Genomic DNA, 20,458 nt, shown 5'->3' with positions numbered 1-20,458 from the left:
AGCTGTCAGTGTCACAGCGTTTATGATGTAGTCATGTAGTTGTCATTGTCATGTAGTGAATACGTTGATGATCTAGTGACGCTGTCGCTAAGTAATATCTTAGATTTTATTGTATAATTCCGCGTTTTCTTACTGTTTTATAGTTGTTTTTATTAAACACAACTATCTGGAAAGTAATAATAAAGCTTCGAGCAGTTGAACATTGACAAATTCGGTAATTTACATAATACATACATTTGTATCATTAATTCAGTAAAAAAATGATGCTAAAATAAATGTTTTCCTGTGCTGAGTAGTCTAAAATTTTAATATCCAGAGATACGGGCATAATACAGTTACTTAAGTCACCTTTAAAAAAAATATGAGTGAAATCGTAGAAGTATATATAAAAGTGGAACTTGAAGAAGAGGACAGTTCACGCCCGGGCGCGTGTGAGACGGAAGCAGGTAGAACATATGAAAATGAGGAGAAAGAAGAGATCGTGGTGGAGCCTGAAGTGTCGGGGTTGCTGGCAGGTGAGTTGCTATTAAAAGTTAATTAAACATGAGCCGAATATGAAGTTTAATACGGATGTTCGGTTCAGTTCTTACCGAACAGTATATTCAGCCGAATTATTCGGTTTATCTGTAAAATAAATAAAAAAAATTGAAAATGCTTCAATTATAATAGCAGCTAAAGTTTAATCACTTTCTAGACTTTTCCCTAAAAACAGACTGACATGACAATAGAGGCGTGTTCAGATATTTGTGAGCACCGCGGCCGCTCTGATATTTCTGGTGGCGACTGTACAAGCTTTTATCGCTGACTGTACTTTTCTTTCCACAGGCAACTGATACTCATCGAGACAATTCTAAAAACCCCAAACACAATTAGGTTTAGTTGTTTTATCACAGAGTTCCTATGGCCACCTCCTGTCGCCATAATCAGATCAGCTCGATGGTATCATAATATTGCATTGTCACCTGACTTACATATGTATGCAAATTTTCATCTTCATCGGAAACCGGGAAGCGAGTCAAATTTAAGTTGCAAGATTTGACCCGTACAAACATACTTTCATACATAGGTACATTGCAAGTTAATAAAAAGCTTGTAAAAAGAGATTTTTAAAGCGAGATAAAATAATTATACAAGTTCAAATTTGCCACTAAACACGAGAAGCATAATGTATAAACTCTCAAGAAACATTAATCAATGTGCACAGACTAACCTGTGTCAATGTGTAAACAGGCCCCATCACACACACAGGATAAACACAGGAGGTGGCCATAGGAACTCTTCTCAATGAGTATTAGTTGACTGTTGAAAGAAAAGTACAATCAGCGATAACCATAGAAATATAAGTAAAGAAAAAGTGGTAACTCCATAAATCAGTTTTTGCGCTTTATTTCGTAGTCAACATCTAGCGTCAAGTAGCGGAACTCTCAGTACTGCTACTCGACAATAGATGTCACGACAAACAGAAAATCCAATGCTCAACGATTTTCAGCTAATATTATAACCAGAGTAACCGGAACTTTATTTTCAATTCCTTCTGCTTTTAATATTAGTTATAAATTGTTGAGCAATACACTTTTCGTCAGTCGCGACACATTCGACATCTAGTATCTAGTAGCAGTACTGATAGTTCCGCTACTTGACGCTAGATGTCGACTACGAAAATAATAGTCGTTTTGTTAACAAATCTGATGTATGGAGAACTCTATGTCTACTTAATTCTCTTTGGCGATAAAAGCTTGTATTAAAAATAGCATTTTACAAAAAACTTATTTTCCTTGACAGTTAAACAAGAGGCAGATCCCTTCTGGGAAGACAGAATCACACCACACCCTACTGAGGAGGGCGGAAGAACACCCCGCTCTATTCAGGAGGACAGAAGCACACCACACCCCACCCAGGAGGACAGAAGCACACTACACCCTATTCAGGAGGATAGAACCACACCACAGCCCAGTCAGCAGGACAGAAGCACACAACGCCCCATCCGGGAGGCAAAGAGAGATCTCCGACCGGAGCATTTGAAAGCAGCCTCGGCTATTGCCTGCAGTAAGTACCCTAGATGTAGTGCAGAATGCCTGGTCTTCGAACAGGTCTGTCGATCGCTTGTTGCATTCATTCAGCCCAATTCCGTGGAGTTGGAGCTGCAGGTTACTGTCCTGGCGGCAGGTCCAGACTCTCCTCAAATCTCCTGCAGAACAGAAGGACTGAAGTTGGACATTCTTAAGTTTGTCCTCATATTTGTCTCCTTAACCCGTGGAGAGCCCCAGTTTCACAGTAGTATGGAACTCATACTAACTACTATCACACGTGTGACAGTAGGGCGCACCACGGGTTAAGTTTGACATTCAGTAATTTGTTCTCATCAAAATTGTTTCTACTGAAAATAAGTAGTAAAGTACCTTAATACACTCATGTACAAATTTAGAGAAAAGCAAAAAAGTTAAATTACAAATTTTCAAATTACTTTAGGTGCTTTAAGCCAGTAACTAAACCTTTTTTAGGTACCCAAAGGGTAAAAACGGGACCCTATTACTAAGATTCCGTTGTCTGTCCGTCCGTCCGTCTGTCACCAGGCTGTATCTCATGAACTGTGATAGCTAGACAGTTGAAATTTTCACAGATGATGTATTTCTGTTGCCGCTATAACAACAAATACTAAAAACAGAATAAAATAAATATTTAAGTGGGGCTCCCATACAACAAACGTGATTTTTTTGCCGTTTTTTGCGTAATGCTACTGAACCCTTCGTGCGCAAGTCCGACTCGCATTTGGCCGGTTTTTGTGTTCCTCTAAATTTGGCCATGATGCATGATAATGCTCTCATATAAGGAGGCTCTCATATTTACGTAAGTACCTATGTGTTGTTTTGTGCCTTAACCAACAGTACAAGCTTTGCTTAGTTTGGGGCTAGGTCGATCTGTAAGATTGTCCCCAAATTATTATTTTTTAAGTTAAAGGTTATAACTATTAAAATTATTTTAAACAGAACTCACGTATTATTAAGTCGTGGTCTTAATCTTATTATGGAACTACACGTGATCGTATTATGAAACTCGCTTCGCTCGTTTCATAAACCCACGCTACTGTTTTAATGCCTAATTATGTAGGTACAGTTACATACACTGCTTTATCCATACTTATTATGAGCTCTCTATGATGTGTTCACGTATTGTACGACCGCCATTGCACATATTTACTACCCCGAAATAGCCCAATATTTTTAAATATTTTATGCTCTTTACGTAGGACTGAGTCATGTATTTAAGTAACAACTTCGTATGATTAGATTGTCCCAGAACGAAACGAACATAATAATACCGGTATTTTTTGTATCAATAAAAAACCGGTTCCGAGCCTTGCTACACACACACTGTTTGCAATTAGGTCAAACCAGGGACCGGCCCGCTATCCCTTATCGGGGTTTTATAAGGGTATTGCATAACGCTTAACTCACCCTACCCTTTGCCAGACGAAACCCTTTGTTTTGGTTTTAAAAACCCTTATATAAAGCTACCACATTTGAGTAATCGGTAGCCCAAATACCCTTACAAAACCCTTATCATCCGCTCACCAACACCTTGCATATTGCTTATAAGGGTTAGCCTTATAAAGGGCTTCCCTTTTAGCATATAAGCGTGCTAATTTAAGTCGTCTACCTTGTTCATAAAGCACACATTACTTCGAATCCGAGCGATCGTCGGCGGCAACGGCGGCGTTCTTTGACTAGGCACGTATTTCTTTCCTTTTCATACACTACCGTAGATATATACTAATCCTGTCTCTTTCACGCAAAGGGAAACCTTTATAAAAAGCGCTTAAAGATAAGGGTAACCCTTATTAAGAGCTAGCTTTATTTTTGGTTAGCTTTTCGGTAAGGGTTAGTCAAAGGTAAGGGTATGAATGGGCTTGCAGTTCGAAAGGGAAAGTCTTTCAATGTGTTAGCCGTGTTTAAGTGTCGCCCATTGAAAGGGTTTCATCGCGGAAAGGGTTGTCCGGTCCCTGGGTCAAACACAAAATGCACCAAAAAAGTATTCATGCGTCTATATTATTTTTTTGGTGTCATGAGAATAAAATAGTATTTTTTCTATTTAAGCATACCCAAAACTAACAAAAGAATTAAATCATTTTACGCAATTTATTGCGTACTGCCGCTGCCGCGCGCGCAGCGAGCGACGCGGCAGCGGCAGTACGCAATACACGGTCGTCGTGAACGCTGCTCGCACTATTAGTGCTTGAGAAAGGAGACCTACGCTCTCCGAAACATGTCGCGCGAGTGACTAAAACAAGTGAGTCTAAACCGTAAAATGATTTAATGTTAGTATGTCTCACAACAGTTTAAATTCGATAACAAAAGAATGCCATAATTTTTTTTTTATAAACCTGTGAAACTCATCTACACTGTTCTGATTCCGATTCAGCGAAGTCTACCTATGATATGGTTAGGTTGGACTTTTTCATGACGTGGCAAACCGATCATACATGCAACCGATCATTTCATCTTGCCTCGTTCCAATCTGGCCTCGACATATGAACTTAATGAATACTGTTTGTTAAATAAGAAAAGATTTGTCTGCCGCCATTACGAGTATAATACAATTATTGATTTGCGTATTCCAATAAGTCGGTTACCTACTTATACCATTGTAAGTTTTTATTTCTCCTCGGTAGTCCTATAAAAACACAAATGTGACGTTTCAACCAAAAGGTCAAATTAATGCTATATGGAAATAGCGCCTTATTGACAACCGACAATAAGTACCCTTTTGATTGAGAATGGCACAAATATCGGCATAAATAATGCATTTAAAATTTTCGTGGACACCAAGTACTTGGCCACTCATTTGACGTGCATATAAGAAGCGTTTAGGCTGCGTTTCCACCAGATGCGATAATGCGTAGTGAGGGATATGTTTGTTAAGAACCAATAGAATCATTTCGTTTACCAATCCTCGTTCAGCGCAGCTCTAGTGGCCAGTATTGGTTCCTAACAAACATGGGTGTTTATTTCTTTCAGAGAAGATGGCACGAACACTCAGGTCCAGAATAGAGTTAAGTGACGAAGAAAAAAAAGAACTTCGCCGCGAAGAAAAAAAAATGAGCAATCGGCGGGCTCGGGCTAAAATGACAGAGGAAGCACTAGAGGAAAGAAGGAGAAAAGACCGCGAAAGATACATTGAGAAGAAAACAAAAGGTTTGATTAAGACAATCAAAGATTTAAGTCCCCGTGAGCAGAAGGAAGCAAGAGAGATCTGGCGAGAAAAAGCTGCAAGAAAACGAGAAAAGGAGAAAATCTCTCGCAATATCGTAATCCCATAAGGGCTTGATATAGGAGGTGCAAGCAACTGCTCGCCCTTAGAGTTGGTCAAAGACGCCTAGTCTTTCTAAGATGGCATGTAGTCGAGAAATTGGGACGGGTATGAAAACGCCGGTTCGAATCCGGCTGCTGCTGAAGGGCTTCGTCACTTTTTCTTTAGTATATGACATCTATTTCAGTTTTTACAAGGAGAAAAGTTAAAAATATGGCTCTGTTAAGCTTGTAAAGAAGTGATTTTTATTTTAAAAAAAAGTTATCTGATCTCGTTCGTTGTTTTTGTAGGAGTAATCAAGATATTTTATAATAAATAAAAAGTTTGTAAACCGCACGCAGTTTTTTATGTCATAAAAATTTTAAGTGCAAGTTTTGTGTTTGACCTAATTGACATTTCATATTATATTATAGTATATGTAGTACTAGCGACCCGCCCCGGCTTCGCACGTGTTCCACAAAACCTTTACAAATTATACACTAAAACCTTCCTCAAGAATTACTCTATTGATAGGTGAAAACCGCATCAAAATCCGTTGTAGTTTTAAAGATATAAGCATACATACTACATAGGGACAGACAGACAGCGGAAAGCGACTTTGTTTTATACTATGTAGTGATATTATAGTATTTTTCCATTTGGTATTATTACCAGTAACTTTCCAATCTAAGGCTACGTTTCTACCAGAGTAGTGAGAGAATACGTAGCACAGTCAAACCCCACCCTACAGTCAAACTCTTTATAGAGTTTTGCGGGGCTATGATTATTATTATAGAATACTCTGTATTTTTATTAAAAATATAGGTATCCTATATTTGTGAGGAACCAATAGAAACACATCCACCTCCATCCTCGCTCAGCAAGCGAGGTTTTATACATGTCGGTGGCCGATTGTTTCTTGAAGTTCCTATGTAATGTCCCTATGTGTTCCTGTGTTTGTACAAATCTAGTGCGTATGGTAAATCTTTTGCGGTACGAGCGGTTCAGCTTTGGAATGAGTTGTCTCCCTCCTTAAGGAAATCGCGGTCCGTTGCATCGCTTAAGGGGCAGTTAAGGAAACTGTGGCTATCGGACCAGAATTAACTGTTTGTGTATATTTATTATATAAAACGTAGGTATTATATATATTTGTTATACTGTTACTTCAAATTTTTATCTTATTTTATTTATTTTCGCCCTCTTTTATAAATTTATTGACTTTCCTCTAGTCTATTGTACGCAGTGCTATATTTGTCTACCGTTCTTCATCAATTCTCATCTACTCAAAGGTTAACTGGAAGAAATCCCTTAAAGGGATAAGTTCGCCTTTGTACTGCCTATTTCTGTGCCATATTTGTGTTCTATGTCTTTGTACAATAAAGAGTTTATACATACATACATACATAATGTTTTAGGAGCATTCCATTGTTACGTAAGGGACATTCGGACCCATTTTTAGGGTTCCGTACCTCAAAAGGAAAAAAACGGAACCCTTATAGGATCACTCGTGCGTCTGTCTGTCCGTCTGTCACAGCCTATTTTCTCCGAAACTACTGAACCAATTAAATTGAAATTTGGTATACATATGTAAGTTTGTGACCTAAAGACAGACATGTAACGTAAATAAATTAATTTTAAACATGGGGACCACTTTTGGGGGGTAAATGAGAAAATTTAAAATTAAATTTTTTCAAACTATATTGTGTTACATATCAAATGAAAGAGCTCATTGTGAGAATCTCAAATATATTATTTTTGTAATTTTAAAATATATAGTTTAGAAAATATTTAAGAAAATAAACAAAAAATTACCATTCCGGGGGGAATTTATCTTCTTTATCTCAGAAACTACTGGCTCTAAAATTTTGAAAAAAAATACTTAAAATAGTTATTTACCTACAGATGACAGGAAACCTATTAGGAATGTGCAGTCAAGCGTGAGTCGGACTTAATTACTTAGTTTTTGATCCGACCCCTGTCGGGTTTTTTATAAGACATTTCACTCACGTTTCACATAAAAAATACATTGTTTAAATTGTGTAATGTACGGAACCCTTGGAACGCGAGTCCGACTCGCACTTGGCCGGTTTTTCGACTTTCCGAGCCTGATGGTTCTTTTTTGGCTTGCCTTTTTATAGTGTAATATTGGTATTATTGGTATCATCTTAAAGCCGCTTGTTTTCTTAATAAACTGTTTAATTTACTTTTACTATAATACGCAAGTCGACAAAGTAATTCGGAATTAAAGCAAACATTTCGTAATGCAAAATACGCCAATACTTTGTCCAACTCCTACACGTAGACATTGCATAAATGTGGTATTTTCTATAAAAAAGGGACCTTATTGTCGATGGCGCTTACGCCATTATAAACGATGCTCCGATATAAATACAATGCCGCGTGACGCTGTGCGGCGTAAGCGCCATCGACAATAATCAATAAACTTATATTGACCGGGATATAGACCGTGATTACCTTTTGTATTATTTGTGAGCTCCCGATATTTCGACGCAGTTACATGCATCATGTTCACGGGTGACTGAAGATAGCGGGTGGGTGTCAAAGTTGTGTAGACAGCGCTCTGTCTACCCTCATTCTTGCGCGTCGGCTGCGTTCACTTTCAACGTTACCAACGGTCGCATTCACACTTGTTGGTCCGGTCGCGTTCACACTCGTTGGTCTGTCCAACACACTACACTCACGGTGTCACTACGCGTGTTTGCGTCTTCAGTCACCCGTGAACATGATGCATGTAACTGCGTCGAAATATCGGGAGCTCACAAATAATACAAAAGGTAATCACGGTCTATATCCCGGTCAATATAAGTCTAGTGAAACTAACCGTGAATCATTCAAAACTCTAATAATCAATAAGGTCCCTTTTCATAGAAAATGCCCCAAATAAAGAATTTTGTTTAAAAAATCTAGATGAAAAACTTACCGTTTTCATGGAATGCTCATTTGACATTTCGTCCCCTGCCTTATGATTATTGGAAACTTAACTTTATTGTTTTTAATTATAATTGAATCTCCAATAATCATGGAGATGTGGCCGTATAGCAAGCAGGGGACGAGTTGTCATATAAAACGGCAGGATAGATTCGCTAGGTTCCTTTAGATGCCCAAAGGGCAAACTGTACATAAATAGGAGCCCCTAGCGGGCTCCGTCGACTTATTGAAAGAGACAATGATTTTCACGATTCCCGATATGCCAAGGAATTTCATGATCTGCCTGATTTAACAATCGGCGTCCGACCAACATGCGAAACATGGGAAGGATGTTTTGCGAGACGTAACACCGGCATAATATTAGTTGTAAATTGTTGAGCAATACACTTTTCGTCAGTCGCGACACAAGTGACATCTAGTGTCGAGTAGCAGTACTGATAATTCCGCTACTTGACGCTAGATGTCGACTACAAAAATAATAGATGTTTTGGCAAAGATAGATATAACTCCGTAATAGATGGATACAGTCTAAGGAAAAAACGTGCCTCGAAAATCAAGAAAATTTTACTCTCGATCAGAGGGCGCTACTAGCTTTGGCCTACTGTCGTATAGATGGCGTTGACAGTTTCGTTTGTTATTTAACAAATTTTACGCATATCAGACAAAGAACATGGGTCAAAATCATAAAAATAATTAATGCAAATAAAAAAAATCATTTATCCATATTTAAATACATTTTATCGTATTTTTATAAATCTTCATTTTTAGTTTTAAAGTGTGTCGATAGATGGCAGTGAATTTACTGTGGTTACAAAATTTACTATGACAGTACCGCTCTAATATAAGTTACTCTATGGTTTTGGTAACAAAACGAATTTATGGAGTGTGAACTCTATGCTTATTTATTTCTCTATGGTAGTACCCACTACTCAAGCCTAATTAAAATTGAAAAATTATAAGGAATATTAAGCGCATATTATCAAATATAGATATTGACAACCAGTCTGGCCTTTTTTTTATGTACTTTATTCATGTAGGCCTAGCAACAAGCACTTATGAATGGTGAATAATATGTACTTAAGCTAATTATCAGAGCAATTTATTGATGTTAACAAAGATAGAAATAACTCCGTAATAGATGGATACAGTCTAAGGAAAAAACGCGCCTCTAAAATCAAGAAAATTTGATCCTCGTTCAGAGGGCGCTACTAGTTTTGGCCTACAGTCGTATAGATGGCGTTGACGGTTTCGTTTGTTATTTAACAATTTTAACGCATATCAGTGAAAGAACATGGGTCAAAATCATAAAAATAATTAATGCAAATAAAAAAAATCATTTATCTATATTTAAATACATTCTATCGTATTTTTATAAATCTTCATTTTTAGTTTTAAAGTGTGTCGACAGATGGCAGTGAATTTACTGGGGTTACAAAATTTACTATGACAGTACCGCTCTAGTATAAGTTACTCTATGGTGATACACACTTGATGATCTCTTCTTTTCTTGCTGTTGTTGTCTGTACATATTCGTACTTGTGTTGTGATCGTCACGAATAAATGTCTTTTATCTTATCTTATAACGTGCTAGCCACAGCCAGTCAGTGCTAACCCGTTATACCCGTTTTTTCATCATCATCATGTCAGCCGATAGACGTCCACTGCTGGACATAGGCCTCCTTGGGGGAGGCGTATTTTTTTACATGCAATTAATGTTTTATTTATTTGCGTATTTTTTTTTGCGACGGGAAGGTAAGTAAGTATAACGGGTTAGCTTTGACTGACTAGCACGTTATCTTTTCGCGGATTAGCAAAGTGATATTTTTGTAATGAAATAAAACTGTTTAGAAAGATTATTATCGCGTATGTATAATCATAGAGTAACTTATACTAGAGCGGTACTGTCACAGTAAATTTTGTAACCCCAGTAAATTCACTGCCATCTGTCGACACGCTTTAAAACTAAAAATAAAGATTTATAAAAATACGATAGAATGTATTTAAATATAGATAAATGATTTTTTTTATTTGCATTAATTATTTTTATGATTTTGACCCATGTTCTTTCACCGATATGCGTTAAAATTGTTAAATAACAAACGAAACCGTCAACGCCATCTATACGACAGTTGGCCAAAACTAGTAGCGCCCTCTGAACGAGAATCAAATTTTCTTGATTTTCGAGGCACGTTTTTTCCTTAGACTGTATCCATCTATTACGGAGTTATCTTTGGTATAATGTATAATGAAATTAATGAATTAAAAAAATATATCCCGACTTTTCGAACTTTTTACAGCGTTCGTGTTCTACGCGAAATAATCTGATCTATCCCTTAACCTCGTAAGGCCCAATGTGCATTACAATGTAGTTAATTAAGTAACAAACTAACAAATTTGGAACACCGTATCTGAATAAAGAAATTATTTATTATTATTATTAATTTACACTCTGTTTCAATCTAATTTGAACCTTACACTAACTGAATTAAGTAGCATTTCTTTTGTTTCAATGTTTTCTAAAACAAACGAAAGTCAGCCTAACCCTTAAATGCATAATGATGTATATATGCATCGTAAAAAATATATGTTTTTTTAAATACTATGATTTTTTTCTTTATTTTTCCCTCAATCTATACAACATGACACATCTATTTCAATTTATTAAAAAGTTATACAAAAATCTTGCATTTAAGGGTTAATCTTCTATACAACAAGGTTCAATTTAAAAATAGGGAAACTTTGTATGGTGGGCCTTACGAGGTTAAAGGGATAAGTTCGCCTTTGTTCTGCCTATTCTGTGCCATATTTGTGTTCTGTGTTTTGTACAATAAAGAGTTTATACATACATACATACATACATAATAATAATAAAGCTATATGCTCCAGGGGTGGAACTGAAAGATGCATAAGACGCGAGTTGGCACAGTGGCTGCTAACAGCCACTGGGTAGAAAGCGGCGCACACCTCTCGACACCCCTGAGCCGCTCACACCGGTGTTGCTCCTGGTCGTTATCACGACGGCAGTTTCAGGGGCCCATCTAGTCAGCGGCGAGTCACCGCCTGCCTCGATAACGTGTACAGACATTGTTATGGCAGGTGTCTGGACCTCTCAGCAATAGCCCAATCTTTTGACCAGCCAAACTTCAACACCATAACCGGCACTCTTTTCACTGTGTTTATAATAGCCCCTACGCCTGTTGGAACCGATTTACGGGTATCTATTTGTACCCGTGAATGGGTTCTAGCAGGTGTATTACATAACAGCAAACTTCTCCAAAGGGCCTCTACGTGTTGGATCTGCATCCCCACGCACGCCTATCGAATGACCGGGATGTATATACCCGTGAGTTTATATGAGATACAAATAATAATAATAATAATATATTCTTTATTGTGCATAATAAAAACAAATTTAGATACATTATAATACATAATCTGTTAAAATTGTTTTGTTTCATGAAAAACTATCGCGGTAAACGAAGACAGTATTATGCATGGTATTATACTCAAACACACCTACTTTGTCAGTAGGAAAAGGCGTGAAATTCAAATTTTCTGTGAGATGTCAATCCTTCGCGTCTATATGTTCTTTAAATTTGTCGCCTTTTGTACTGCCAAAGTGGATGTACCAGAGTACAGTAAATAAATTAATAGTAGATTAATAATAATAAGGATTGTGATAGATGATTTTACTTTATGCTCTAGAACATAATAAGCAACTTTATGTCGTCTACGCACAACTTAAAGTCGAACTTTACGAGCATGAGAAAAGTGAAAACATATTTTTTGTTTCAGATATACTTAAACAAGCCGAGCAGAAAAGAAGCGCACCTCAGAAACAACAAAGAAAGCAGCCAACACAACAGCACACTTGCGACATATGCCAAAAAGTATTCAACAGAATCAACAACTTAAGGAACCATCAGCAAACGCATAAAAAACAATTTTGCAATATTTGCCGCAAAGATTTACTAACAAGGAAGAAATTACGAAACCATATCAGGAGATTTCACTCTGAGAAACCATACTCCTGCAATATATGCAATAAGGAGTTCAAGGAGGCGTACGAATTGAAAAGACATACGCGAATACACACCGGCGAACGGCCGTATTTGTGCGAAATGTGCGAAAAATGTTTTTCCAACGCCGGCGCTTTGAAGGACCACAGACAAACTCATAATAATGAGAAACGTTTCACTTGTGACACTTGTCAAAAACAATTTAAACAGAAATATAGTTTGAAAATACATTTGCTAAAGCATACGCAAAAGCCATATGCCTGCAATATCTGTAATAAGGAGTTTATAAGGTCTGCGGATTTAAACGAACATATGTTATCTCATAGTGCAATAAAACCATACGCGTGCAATAAGTGCGGCACGCAGTTTTCTAGAAAAGACACTTTTTACAGGCATGCTAAGCGGAAGTTTTGTATGAGTATTTCTGATGAGAAAGCGTTCCTTGTACGTAATGAGGATTGCACTTGGAGTTGAAAATGTTTGTATTGACACAGAATAAATAATAGTACTTGGTACAGAAGCACAGAATATATAAATAGTAGTAGGTACAGAAAATTCACTCCCTAACAAAACGCGACTACTCCGCGCAAGGCGGCGCAAGCGCGTGCAGGCGTCCATTCTATAGCGGTGTGCGGCAATTACTATGGCAAAACCTCAAAATTGAGGCGGCCGCAGGTACTTGTAGCGACGCGACGAAATCGCGGTGTGAGACACGCCTGACAGAAGGTCACTAACAAAACGCTTCGGTCTATTACGACAGATATCAAATATGACCGCTAGGTGGCGCAAGCTTGAGCAGGCGTCCGTTCCGTAGCGGTGCACGGGAGTCAGCACTTAGTCCATCGCTTTCACCTAATAGCCTAGTAAATCTGAGAACAAATTAAATTATTTTCTATGAAAATATTTTAATTTGGGTTTTTTTCAAGTAGACACACTACTATTTAAAGTATAAACTGAAATAAATGTCATATACAAAGGAAAAAACTAGCCACAAGCCAAGGGGCGCCACAAGCCTTCGGGAAATTGTCATATACTTAGAAATTTCGAGCCATGCCACCGTGACCGGATAGCCGAGCGGTTCAGGCACCTGTCCGGTAAACGGAGGACGCTGGTTCCATTCCAGCTCTGGACACTGGAGGCTTTGGTCATTTTTTCCTTCGTATATGACATTTATTTCAATTTATAGCCTAGTAACTAGTTCATTTTAGATTTCATCAACTCTCAATAGTCCTTACACCCTGGCGGGTGTTGCCTCTGCGTGCTTCCCATGTCCCATGACACGGGCAAGGGCATCATCCGCTCGTGTACCCCTTACATTTCATTAAAGTGTCAAAAGGGCCTCTACGCGTTGGCTTCGGCTCCCAAAGGTCCGAAACACTATCCTTCCGTGATGGGAAAGACAAAAACAATCATATTAAATCATTATTATTCACAACGACGGGACTTAATCGCGTAAAATATGTTTTAAATTTACCTCCGACGTTTCGAGGACGGCTAGAAGATGTTGATGTCAACTTTAGCCAGTCTTCTCCGAGACCACGGGGACAACGCCGTCCTCGAAACGTCAAACGTCCCGTCGTTGTGAATAATAATGAGTAAAAATCGTGAAAATTTAAATCAGTGTTTTATATTAAACAATATTAAATCATACTTATAACCGGGTCTATATCGAATTTATTTTGTTACCATTGAAATGAAATGAAATGAAATGAAATGAAAACATTTATTGTCAGACCACAAACCTTAACGTATGATTCTCGCTACTCGAATAAGGGTAGTTGGATAATACTTAGTTGCATATATGTATTTTTATAATATACCTATATATACACTGTAAAACTTAATCAGTGATATTTATAAATAGAATTATGAATAAAATGACATTTGAAATAAAAAAATATTTTTTTAATCATCATCTTCCTCGCGTTATCCCGGCATTTTTAGCCACAGCTCATGGAAGTCTGGGGTCCGCTTGACAACTAATCCCAAGAATTGACGTAGGCACTAGTTTTTACGAAAGCGACTGCCATCTGACCGGTTTCCTTCACCGAAAAGCGACTGGTATATTTCAAATGATATTTCGTCCATAAGTTCCGAGAAACTCATTGGTACGAGCCGGGGTTTGAACCCGCGACCTACCAGCGCTTTTTTTCTTTTCATTATAATAAAAAAATATCAGCGTTAAACCTACCGAAACTAACAACACTGGTTTAAAAAAATATTTTATACAATACTACTAGCGCCATCTATGACCTTTACAGTGAATTATATTAGTTTCGCCATTCATGGTAAGATGGCGTTAGTGATACTCTTTTTGCGACCTTTTACCCACAGATTATTAACTTTGGCTTCACGTCGCGATCCGCGCTCGAATGTGGAGGGCCCTTATGGTTGATATTGTACCTCTATAGCTAGCCATACACACACGGATTTTCCCGTCGATCTGCCTGAAAGATGTGTCTCATATGTGCCTGGCGGACACATCCGTCAATGTGTGGCGAGAAATATAGGAGACATAAATAGACACAAATGGGCAGCGGACGGGCATCCGGCTGACAAATCTGTGTCTATTTCTCGCATAGAAATAGTATATACAAGTAGCTGTAGACGCGCCACCGAGCGACCGGGGGTAAGAGAAAGAATATTCATATAAAATTTGGGCAGCATAGGATTTTCTCTCTTTCACTCTTATAAATTTCGGTATTTCGCCATCGCCTCCTACCTTTGATGCCACCCGGTCTATGATAAGGACAAAGCATGGCACTATTTTCTCTTTCCTCTTTTGGGAATCGCAATAAGACTATCTTTCTCTATCTAAGTGTCAGGCCCTTGATTTCTCGCCACACATTGACTGATGTGTCCACCAGACACATCCTTCAGGCAGATCCAACGGGCAAATCCGTGCGTGTATGGCTAGCTAATTGCAGGAGCAACAGGAGTACATAAACCTGGAGGGCTCTCCACACTCGCGTTCGCGGCTTCACGCCGCGATTCGCGCATGAGTGTGGAGGGCCCTTGGCAATAAAACAACGCGTTATGTAATAGTGTAACACACCATCGCACCGCACCAAGGTCATTGTGCGACGCACCCATAAGTAAGAGCGAGAAAGAGGTATCGCTTTCTCGCTCTTACTTATTGATGCGTCGCACAATGACCTTGGTGCGGTGCGACGGTGTGTTACGCTTAATACTTGGTCAAACCAAATTGTCAGTAAATAAGAACAAAAAACTACTCAACCTTTTCTTTTGGGTGCTAGTACTAGTGTAAGACAAAGATAGTATGATTCACTCTGTCTTATGTTTGAAATGAGACTGAGACAGATTGACAAACTATAATATAGTTACAAAATATTATTTTGTCGTGGCATTTAGAACTTTTTAGAAGTAGGTAGAGATGAAACCTATGACTCAGAATAATAACTATAGTTTGTCAAAGGACTGTCTCATTTCAAACATAGACGGAGTGAATCATACTATCTTTGTCTTACACTAGTACTAGCACCAAAAAGAATTGAGTATAGTTTTCTTTGTTCTTATTTACTGCCAATTTTTTTTATACTACGACGGTGGCAAACAAGCATACGGCCCGCCTGATGGTAACCAGTCACCGTAGCCTATGGACGCCTGCAACACCAGAGATATTACATGCGCGTTGCCGACCCTTTAAAAACCTGTACACTCCTTTTTTGAAGAACCCCATACTGTAGCCCCTCGGGAAAACCTCGACAGGGAGCTCATTCCACATCCGAAGCATCCGTGGGAGGAAATTCCTCTTAAACCGCACAGTACGCGACCATTTGGGTGCTAGGGTGTGAGGATGGACACCCTGCCGATGGCGAGCGGTGCGGTGATAGAAAGCGGCCGTTGGCATCATGTCAAACAATTCTTCAGAGCACAGCCCATTGTACAAGCGGTAGAACACACACAAGGAGGCAAAGTCTCTCCTTAGACTTAAAGGTTCAATACCGCTTGTGTGCTTGGGATCGTCGACAATTCGCACAGCGCGCCTTTGGACTGAGTCGAAGGGTCCAAGCTGGCATCCAGGTGCTCCTGCCCAAAGGTGACAGCAGTACTCCATATGGGGTCTGACTGGCGATGGTTTGACCAACTATAAAGCAATGTATTATTTGAAATTATATCTTATGAAAATTAATCTCTTTAAGTATCTGAACGGCACGCTCTTATCATGTCACCATAATGTCACCTATACTTATGTCAAAATTGATAAATAAAAAAGTAAAATTAGCTTTTTAGCATCGTCATTTTCACTGCATTTTCAAGTAATAAAGCGTATAAACATTGCAAATACTATTTTAAATACATAAATAGATTCCAAGTAATCTCAATAACTAATATTAATAGTGCGGATCTCAAGTGACACCCATTTTCGTCATGGATTTTGAAAGCGCTGTGTTGTTTTTTGAAGAAGTGCCTGATCAGATAGAGGTGGAAGTAGAAACAAGCGAGACTTTCCTGCTTGATCCGTTATTGGACCACAACTATAAGTAAGTACGAAATTATTTAACCAGTGTAGTGTGGCCTGTGGAGTATGAAATCTAAGAAAATTTGGGTCAAGGTTCGAGACTCCATGTAGTTGAGATGCAACTGTTATAGGTATTGGTTGTACTTCCAATAGATTGGCAGGGGTATTCCACAAGAAGGTGTACTTTGTCGATGTGACGCGTATGGCAGCTACCTTAATACGCGCGAGGCAATTTCCTCGCGCACAAAACGGCCAGTGTGGACGTGCCTCGCGCGGGCCGCCCGAGGCACGTGCCCTCTCTGCCCCCCCCCCCCTAGTCACGCCACTGAAGAGAATGAAAAGTGTACAGTTAACTTTGTTTTAATTTAACTTGATAATCAAAATACACATCTTAAAACGTAACCTTTCTAATATTCCAGCTTAACTGAACCGAGGCCACCATCAAAAATACCCAACAATGTCAAAATACGGGAGCTAAAAGCACTGTACCACTGCGGCATATGCGGCTATGCAACGCTAAAGAAGGATGCAATGCAGGCTCACTCGCTCACACACAAGAAGCCAGAGCAGCCGGTACCGAAGAGACGGTGCATTCCGTGCCCGAGCTGTAACATTAAGGAGAAATTTGAGAAGTGTCCGGAGTGTAGTTATTATACTAAGAGGAAGGCGAGTTTGAAGATACACATGAGGTAAGTTTTATTTATTTATTGAAAACACATTTACATGACATTACAGTGTAAAACTAATGCGCCATGAAAGTTAATTACATTTAAATTACAACTAGTACTATGATATATTTACAACACTAAATTACTACAGTTGAGCACCTATCATCCATCCTCTCACAAAACCTCAGACATTCACTGCACACAGCCGTCCATCGCCACGCAAACATATCGCAGTCAGTAGCTGATGTCAGGAGCGCATTCAATAGTGTGAGAGCACGAAGAAGTGGCGAGTTCTTACGCGACACAGTGCGAGCCGCCGGCACTGCCAATAAGTCGCGTCGGCGGGGCCTGAGGGCCATCCTGGGAAGTTAATTGGTGTTCATAATTTTCTCTTCTTCTTCCTCGCGTTATCCCGGCTTTTTGCCACGGCTTATGGGAGCCTGGGGCTCACTTGGCAACTAATCCCGGAAAAAGGGATGATGGAAGACAAAAAATGAGGTGGGAAGACGAGTTCAGGCAGGTGGCTGGAGCCTTCTGGAGAAGACAGGCTCTGGACAGGGACTCGTGGAGGAATATGGGAGAGGCCTATGCCAAGGGCAACCAGACAAGACGTCTGCGGAGAAAGGCTAGCAGTAAGCAGTAAGCTATCTGACCTTCCAACCCAGAGGGGAAACAGGGCCTTGTTGGGATTAGTCCAGTTTCCTCGCGATGTTTTTCTTCACCGAAAAGCGACTGGTAAATATCAAATATTTCGTACATATTGTTTCGAAAAACTCATTGGTACGGGGTTTGATTCCTCGACCTTGATTGATAGTCGTAGCATCTTACTGGTAGGCCAGCACTTTTGGTGTAATTTTCTATGTATTTGAATATATCTGTATTTTCTTATCAGTAATATTAAATTCTACTTTCTTTCCTATTACAGCATGCATATGAAGGAGAAACCTTACAAGTGCACGGAGTGTGATCACCGTGTGAAAACTCTGAAGGAATTAATACAACACTTTAAAACCAGGTAACACCATAATATTGTATCTAAGATTTTGACTGAACTGACTTTGTATCCATGGTTATGAAAAAAAGGGGTAAGATCATAATCCACTCACAAATGTAGTGAATAATCCTTTCCCATAGACTTTACGGAAATGTACGAACATGTCATACTATTTGAGTCGGTCTCAGTACAAAAACTACAAAAAGTACTGAGATTGACTGAAGTAGCATGACAAATACGAACAATTCCTTCCAACTTAGTATTGAAACCAAAGATAGATATAACTCGATCAGATGGCGCCACTACCTTTGGCCTACTCTCGTATAGAGGGCGTTGGCGGTTTCGTTTGTTATTTAACAATTTTAACGCATATCAGTGAAAGGACGTGGGTCAAATCATATAAAAATAATTAATGCAAATAAAAAAAATCATTTATCCATATTTAAATACATTTTATCGTATTTTTATAAATCTTCATTTTTAGTTTTAAAGGATGTGGCATAGATGGCAGTGAATTTACTGTGGTTACAAAATTTACTATGACATTACCACTATCCTATTATATCCTCTTTGGTAGTACTATAATTTATTCTGTGCTATTATTTTACGATTGACAGGTGTCACCTGTGCAACTGTTCGACGAAGCGGAAGGGCGGCCTGGTGCGGCACTCGTTGCAATGTAGTATGAAATTAAAAACGTGATTTATATTACTAGTTTCATTTCGAGTTGGAATCTTTAGTCCGCTCCAGACTACGCGGCGTGAAACCGCGAACGCGAGTGTGGAGTCGATTTCGCTGATTAGCGAACTAGACTCTCCACACTCGCGTTCGCGGCTTCGCGCCGTGATTCTCGCATGAGTGTGGAGGGACCTTTTGACATATTCCCTATCATCTGCTTAAGGCTCGGCCGCCCTCAATTCCCTACAACTATGTAGGTGGTGCGCTGACGTGCCCAAACTGAGCTTGAGTATTTAGCAAGAAGATAGGGTACGTGAGCCACCTAAGGGCGCACCAGAGTGGATCAGCTGCACTCTAATAACGCGAATTAAAAATTGCCTACTGCCGCTGTGGCCGAAATCGGTCAGGAGCATCTTCATCATCTATTTTTTCTGTCACACTTTTCTTGATTTGGGAGCAGTGTGGTACGTGAGGCTTGTCCGAATGCGTGAAGGTTGATAATGGGCTGAAGCCGGGCGCGTCACGTCAGTTGACGCAAAGAGAATTCCAGACAGAGAGAGAGAGTTATTAGCTTCGCAGAGAGAGTAGACATAGAGTGCTCACTCCATACATTAGTTTTGTAACCGAAAAGACTAATTTTCGTAGTCGACATCTAGCATCAAGTAGCGGAATTATCAGTACTGCTACTCGACACTAGATGTCACTTGTGTCGCGACTGACGAAAAGTGTATTGCTCAATTTACAATTACAACTAATATTATAGGTTAGAGCAGGAGTTGAAATTAGAGTTTAGGTTATAATATTAGCTGAAAATCGTTGAGCATTATACTTTACGTTCGTCGCGACATCTATTGTCGAGCAGCAGTCGATAATTCCGCTACTTGACGCTAGATATCGACTACGAAATAAGTCTTTGGTAACAAAACTGATGTACGGAGTGAGCACTCTGTCTACTTAAGAGGCCGGTGTCGATTTTAGTCGCAAAAATGTAAAATTGATAGATTTAGTTGGTGAAATTGTACACCTTTTGTTACCTAATTGAAATAACAAGTACTGGTTTCTATTAGCACGTATTCTTATCTTACCTTTTATCAGATAATTTTTTTGAAAACAGACTCACTAAATTAGTAATGTTTGCTTTTCTGATGGACGTTTAGGTAAACGCGCGTAAAACAATGATTTTGTCGCTCTTATTTGTAAATTTCGTAAAGTTTGGACGGCTAAACATGGTAATTTTGTATTACACATATCCTGTACTTGACGTTTATCAGACTACATTTTTATTATTATGACTTTGAAGTAGTGTAAATGAAAGTTAGACAAAATCAATTTTCTCCAGAAATTACTTCAAAACAAGTGACAATTTCTCTGAAAATCGACT

General features: G+C 38.9%; 2 protein-coding genes across 2 annotated transcripts; both read left to right on the top strand.

Annotated features, from left to right (window-relative positions):
• Positions 1-68: 68 nt before the first annotated feature.
• LOC134752092 (zinc finger protein 596-like) lies at positions 69-14,115 on the top strand. Its single transcript, XM_063687653.1, has 3 exons — positions 69-515; positions 1,783-2,046; positions 12,031-14,115. Exons 1-3 carry the CDS (start codon positions 362-364, stop codon positions 12,726-12,728), a joined length of 1,116 nt encoding a protein of 371 aa, XP_063543723.1. The 5' UTR covers positions 69-361; the 3' UTR covers positions 12,729-14,115.
• Positions 14,116-16,485: 2,370 nt separating this feature from the next.
• On the top strand, positions 16,486-19,107 carry LOC134752021 (zinc finger protein 32-like). The gene is made up of 4 exons (XM_063687581.1): positions 16,486-16,759; positions 17,157-17,426; positions 18,331-18,420; positions 19,017-19,107. The coding sequence occupies exons 1-4, from the start codon at positions 16,647-16,649 to the stop codon at positions 19,099-19,101; spliced, it is 558 nt and encodes a 185-aa protein (XP_063543651.1). The 5' UTR covers positions 16,486-16,646; the 3' UTR covers positions 19,102-19,107.
• Positions 19,108-20,458: the final 1,351 nt, after the last annotated feature.

Source organism: Cydia strobilella, chromosome 24 (assembly GCF_947568885.1).
Source record: "Cydia strobilella chromosome 24, ilCydStro3.1, whole genome shotgun sequence".
Lineage (NCBI taxonomy): Eukaryota > Metazoa > Arthropoda > Insecta > Lepidoptera > Tortricidae > Cydia > Cydia strobilella.
Note: the sequence above shows the minus strand (reverse complement) of the source record. Positions and strands in the feature narration are given on the sequence as shown.